The sequence below is a fragment of the Stegastes partitus genome, unplaced genomic scaffold (genome assembly GCF_000690725.1).
Source record: "Stegastes partitus isolate 25-593 unplaced genomic scaffold, Stegastes_partitus-1.0.2 Scaffold481, whole genome shotgun sequence".
In the NCBI taxonomy this organism is placed as follows: Eukaryota; Metazoa; Chordata; class Actinopteri; family Pomacentridae; genus Stegastes; species Stegastes partitus.
Genome location: NW_007578212.1, coordinates 91202 through 97693, shown reverse-complemented (window position 1 = coordinate 97693; position 6492 = coordinate 91202). Strand labels below are relative to the sequence as shown.

The 6492-nt window shown below is 42.7% G+C and overlaps 1 protein-coding gene across 1 annotated transcript in view; it reads left to right on the top strand.

The window, feature by feature from the left end:
- cdc123 (cell division cycle 123 homolog (S. cerevisiae)) overlaps window positions 1–6020 on the top strand; it is a 12301-nt gene extending 6281 nt beyond the window's left edge. Inside the window, exons 8-13 of the mRNA XM_008286983.1 lie at window positions 667–742; window positions 1080–1202; window positions 1466–1494; window positions 1576–1680; window positions 1763–1900; window positions 5212–6020. Coding sequence (XP_008285205.1) covers window positions 667–742; window positions 1080–1202; window positions 1466–1494; window positions 1576–1680; window positions 1763–1900; window positions 5212–5280 — 540 coding nt within the window. The 3' untranslated portion in view covers window positions 5281–6020. The remainder of the gene's footprint in view (window positions 1–666; window positions 743–1079; window positions 1203–1465; window positions 1495–1575; window positions 1681–1762; window positions 1901–5211) is intronic.
- Window positions 6021–6492: the final 472 nt, after the last annotated feature.

The window sequence follows — 6492 nt, the reverse complement described above, 5'->3', positions numbered from 1 at the left end:
TTAGCAGCAAAGACAACGGTAGTGAGACTCTGTCGGCGCTTGTTGTGAAATATATTCCCATTATGTATCCTCGAAAACAATATATCAGCCCAATTTGCAGCGAATTTTTTTCAGGCAGCAGCATAACGGGTCCTTAGTCTGTTATGACGCTGGTGAGAACCCTGTATGCAAGTATTGTTACCATTATTATTATTATTATTACAATTTGCATTATTTATTTCATGACTGAATCTCTTGTTCACATACAGGGATTCCCACTGATAGACAATCAGAATGAATGTAACAGAAAGTTGCCATATACCGGAGCCGCTATACCGGTCTGCAGGGTAGACGGGGTGAAGGCTGCAGACCGATATAGCCGGCTATGGTGTTGAAAGGGTTAAACTTTTGCTGTAAGGCCAAAGCCTCAGAGTTATACTTCAGTTTCATGTTTGCGATCAACTTTTCCCAGCTCTATGTCCCACGTACGTCTCATGAAAGAGGTTAAAGACAGGAAGTAGAGAGTCGAACAGTGAGGGCTTTTTGAATTCTCCAGATTTCTGCCTACTCTAGCTTTAAGGCTGCAGGACACTGAATGTCATCAACATTGTCAAATTGAATGATATTGAGAATACACCCTCACAGCTCTGCCTTTTAACTGTCCTGCTCTCTGTCTTCTGTCCTCAGCTGGTCCTGAGGAAGTGGAGCGAGCTGATTCCTGGTGGAGAGTTTCGCTGCTTCGTCAAAGAAAACAAGCTGATCGGTAAAAACTTCAAAAAGCGGGCTTTGATCCCAAACATTTGGAAACAACAGCACCACATTTATTTTTAAGAGTGACAAATTCTCGGGAAAAACAGAAAAACTGTCACATCTGCGCTGCGTTTGGCATCGTGAGTTGAACAAAGATGGATATCAAGAGAGCTCTGTTCCAGCAGAACTGAATATGTGTGGGATGGGAATTATTCTGGAAAAAAAAAAAAACCCTCTTTAGCAGTGACAGAACTAAGTATGAGCAGTACATTCCTTCAGCAGGCTAATTTAGAAACAATTATAAAATCCAATTTGAGCTGCGCTGATGGTGTATCGGTGTGATCTCGCAGCTATCTCCCAGAGAGACTACACGCAGTATTACCAGCACATCCTGAAGCAGGAGGCGCCGATCTGTCAGGCCATTCAGGAGTTCTTCAGCCAGCACATCCAGTACAACTTCCCGGACGAAGACTGTGAGCAGCACCTTTGTTTTTTTTTATTTACTCTGCATGTGTAAAACTTCACAGTTATCCCCAGACAGGAACTGAGTGCTCCTGCAGTTTTTAGTGCTTTTATTTTATGAAATATTTACTGTTAGAAATGAGTCGTTCAAGCAGGAGGAAGATTAATGATGCAGTGTATTCTGATTTTAATGTTTAATTGCTGGTAGCATTAAAAGTTTGTCTGTTTAAAACTAGCAGACACAGTAATTTTAATGTTTTTTTCTGCTTTACAGTTGTGTTTGATGTCTACAGAGACAGCCAGGTAACTCACTACTACATTTCTAAATGCTGATATTTCTTAAAAAGCCACTTTCTTAGCTGCTTTAACGTGCCATGTTTGCAGGGGAGGGTGTGGCTCATCGACCTGAACCCGTTCGGTGAGGTGACGGACTCGCTGCTGTTCACCTGGGAGGAGCTGACGTCTGGTGGAGAAATCGCCCAGCAGCAGGTCAGCCATCATCCCGCGTGTCCTTATTCCAACAGATTTTATTTTATTTTTTGATACTCAGCTGGTCGCTGTACATGTGCAGGAAGGCCCGGCGTTCCGCTACACCACCAGCGAGGTGACGGTGCAGCCCAGTCCTTGTCTGAGCTACAGAATCCCGCGGGACTTTGTTGACCTCTCGACGGGAGAAGACGCCTACAAACTCATCGACTTCCTCAAGCTGGTAGGTATTCCAGTGTCTGCACCTGGAGTCACATTCTCCTCTTGACACGGTTTACGCATCCTGTCATTCACTTACTAACGTAGACATAAATACATGTTGTTTCACATGAATAATCAGACAACTGCTTTAGACGTGCTAACTTAGTATGACTAGCATTAAAATCAACTAGTCTAGATTCTCTAAAGGCTGAAAATGAAGCCAAGGCAAGGTACAGAAGTCTATTTTTTTCTATTACAATATAATGAAAGGTTAGTTTGGAATTTTTCCCCAAAAATGGCAAAAAACCTGCATTTCGCCGCTTTAATTTGTGCGCTATGCAACTACTACACAGGATTGGGAGCAATTAATAGAGATTTATGCAAATAATCTGATTTGCATACCCAACTGGGATTGCACAAAAAAAACAAAAAACATATTCAGTGTCACAATAACTTATACATGGTTATTAGCATTATTTAGAACCTGAAGGTGCCATATTGTACCCCTTTAAAACAACTTCAAGTCCCACATGTCCCCAAAATGTGTAACATAAGTTTTAGCTGAAAATACTGCACAGATCATGTGGCTTTAAATCCAGCTGGTGCTGCCCAAACCACTTTCATAAAGAGGGAGGAGGAGCCAGCTGGGGGTGGAGCTTATCCTTTTGTGACATCACTACAGGCTGCAAGCTGAAGGGCGTATTCAGAGACACACCTTTTAAACCAGGGGTGGGCAATCCTGGTCCTCGAGGGCCACAATCCTGCATGTTTTAGATGTTTCTCTATTCCAACACACCTGAATCAAATGATCAGCTCATCATCAAGCTCTGCAGAAACCTGATAACGATCCTGATCATTTGAATCAGGTGTGTTGGAAGAGGGAAACATCTAAACCATGCAGGACTGTGGCCCTCGAGGACCAGGATTGAACACCCCTGGTTTAAACTATGGAGAAATAGAAAAAAACAACAACAATAGGATGGTCTTTTTTCACATTATGTGGATCTCTAGATACACTAGAAACACACAACTATGTTCAAAAACTGAATTTTTTTTGCATAATATTACCTCTGTAAAGCAGTTGCTAGCAACACATGACTGTCTGAAGGTAAATAGGTTTTCTAGACACATCTCTAGCCAGCTAACATGACGCACACTCCAATACGAAATGGCCGCGAGTAGCAATCCTAATGCTAACACAGACGACACAAAGTTAGCTTCCCATGTGTACAGAAATGATCTGCATGTGTCCAAAAACGACAGCCGAAAGCACAGAAGTCCCCCTCACACAATTAACGTCACCACAAAAACAAACTGCTTTTATTTGTTACATGAGCATCAATAACAATCCTGCTCTTCCCTCCAAAGTATATTGTCATTGAATACATGGCAGATGAGTTCCCTTATTATAACAATTTATGGTCGAGGTGCCTGTCGTGTAATCAGGCAGAAACTCATCCTGACCAAACTGCGTCAATACAGGATTTAGTCAGTATTATTGATCAGCCACACAGCATCACGAAGAGGCTCTGCGTGATTGTTGTTTCAAACACAACAACGTGATGTTTTCCATCCAAAGGGATCAGTCTGCTCCTCTATCAGCTGCCACTGATTCACAACCTGAAATGCCAAACACAGCCTGATGAATGTTACAAGCAATATGTCCACCACCTTCACAATATTCATAGCACCGACCAGCTTGTTGGAGCTAATAGCCAGCTATGTGTTGCTGGAGATGAAAATATTTTTCTCATGTTAATTGCTTACTCAGAAACCTATCTTTAAAGAACTCATTGTCATCTTCTTTTGTATTTGTGTAGCTGCTCAACACACTATTCGTGGTCTCAGTGAGTCCATGTATGTCATTAACACAAATCCAAATTCATTTATTTAGTTTATGCATGTGTGACTGTTGTTTTGTTGTCATCAATCAAGGTATGTTTACGTTGTATCCCCTTTAAAGGAACATTTTCTTTCACTATCAACAAATAGTTTACCATCATGATATTTATGACATCATGGCTTTAACCCTGAATACAATGTCCCATCAAAAATTCCAAGACTGCCCCTATGAACATCAAAAATTGCACCTGATTTCGACTTTTGTGCCGTTTCCATTGAAGTCATTACCTTGTGCAACAACACGCCGCTCCCAGTGCTCCTGCAACGTTTCCAACACTCCCTGTTCTGTAATCACAACAAGCTACATCATGCTGACTCTCCTAAACTGTTCAACATGACTTTAATGTTGGGCAATAGGAAGAAGTCACAGGGAGCCAAATCTAGTGAGAATAGGACTGATTGGGAGGGCCCATTTTGTTGTTGTGGCTAAAAAAAACAAAAAAAAAAAACCATGCTAAACCAACATGCCATACTACGCCGTCAGAGAATGTGGTCGCATTTCTTCTCATATCAAGCTCAGAAAAACCCCCATGGGGATACAGCCGCTGCTTACAGATGGAGCTGCGGCACAATGTCAGTGATTATTCCTGAGCTGTGTCGAACACAGTGGACAGACACGGCACAAGAGTTCTGGAGAAATAAGGACTTCCTGCTGTTGGACGTACAATCAAAACACCTCCAAAGTCTGGCAGCGACTAATTCAGTTACACCTCTTTTAATGATGAATTGTGAAGGTGTGGATGACGGAGAGTCAAGTTTTTCTTCATACCAAACATTTTAAACACTTGTTTTCGTGGCATATGGACAGAAATTGTGCGCTCGCAGCCTGTACTGTCCACTTAGGGGTCAGCGCAGATCCTTGCAGATTTTGAAAGATGACAAAAAGTACGTCATGCGTACCCATGTGAAGCTTGAATTGACTTTCAGAAACCTCAGAACATTGCAGTAGAACTAGTCTGACCCTGTGGATGGAAACAATGACGGTCTTTTGGTGTGCTCCTGACATGATGTGTCTGTGAAATCTTCTTCTCCTGATGGTAGCCGCCAGCCCACCTCTTGTCACTAAGATAATCCTTGACTTTCAGCTTGGCTCGTCTCAGATGATACAGAATGTGATGTTTGCTCTCTACTCTAGTCTGAGGTCCATCAAGAAATTGCAAATGAGCACTTGTCAGAAGTCAGACAAACCTGTGCAGTACAGGTCCTCCAGTGTCCCGCGTTCTCCTGGTGTTGGATTGTGGACTTGATTGGCTCATGTATGTGCCAAAAAAATGGAACTTTTAACATTTAAAGAGTAAAGAAATGATGGCGTCTATCACTTATGTTTTCATGCAAGCAAACACCAGCGTTCTGTGATGTTTACATACAAGGGTGTTAAATAGAGGTTTGCAGGAAGAGGTTAAAATCTCTTCTTCTTTTTCATTTCCACAGAAGAAAAGCCAACAAGAAGAGTCTGACGAGGAGGAAGAGGAGGAGGAGGAGGAGAACGCTCCACAGTGACGCCACTGTCATCGGCACCTCCGTATAATGTCGTCTGCATGAAGTGACTTTACTCACTCGGTCCTATTTGAGCCTTTTTTTTTTTTTAAATTTAAGCCTGTATTCTTTCACGCTCTCCTGAGAACGGTACACGGTGTACCCAGTCTTTCCCAAGTACCTCACCCATCCATGTTAGTCTAACGGAACATCTTGAATTAGCAGATCACGTTAACGGCTCCTTTCGGATTCATTTTGTGTCGAGTTGTTCTCTGCCTCTGTCGCTGCTGAGTGCCGTCTCGCTGATCGTAACAGAGGCCTCTGCAGTGCCAAATGGTTATCGCTTTTTTGTAAGGAGAGGGGGGGGAATGTGTTATTGCAAGAGGGTGTATTCGCTAACACTGTAAAGATTTCATGCTTTTATTCTTTAAAATACGTGTGTATAATAGTTAATGTATCTTTATTGCTGCCCAAGTAGTGACTTATAATGAAGTAGACTGCGCGCACGTCTTGTGTTTGTGATTCGATGCTGACAGACTTCTCTATTTAACACTAAAACCCTTCATCACTGAGTCACCTTTAATTTTTCTTCCCAGCCATCCCTTCTCCTCCATCTCTTCCTGCCAATTTCCTCTGAGCAGTTTTGACACACTCATTGCTCCCAGCCGCTCCAGGCGCTCTTTTCGAGTCCTGTTTTCTCCCATCATGCATCGCTGTAGACTGTTGCTCCTAAAAACACCATTAAACTTCTTGTCGTGTATTGACTCGGCTGTCAGTCTGGTGGGTGCTGTAAACTAGCACATTAGAAATTGATTGTGCTTTTACGCAACAGCTCTCATTACGCTGGGAGCTAAATGAGCTGTGCATGCGCAGCGCGGGGCAGTTCATTTGGGTTTTTTGCTTGTTTTTTTTTTTTTTTCTTCCTTCACTGGATTGATAGAGCAATTACAGGGAGATGGAGAGAGCGAGTGTGATAAGAGTTACAGCTCCCTGGGTGAACCGATGTGGACAGGAAATGGTGTACAAGGCGCAAATAGTGTGAATGTTTCACGTTAATCATCATTATGGAAATGAAATCTGGCTGTAAACATGCCATGCAGACATGGAGGAGGAGGTGTCCTGGTCTGACCTGCGGTGGAGTATGAACAGCTCTGCGGAAATCTGTTTGCGGGGTCTGTTATTTTAAATACAAACCTCAACGTCTGGCCGGTGTTGCAGAAATGATTACGATTTCTG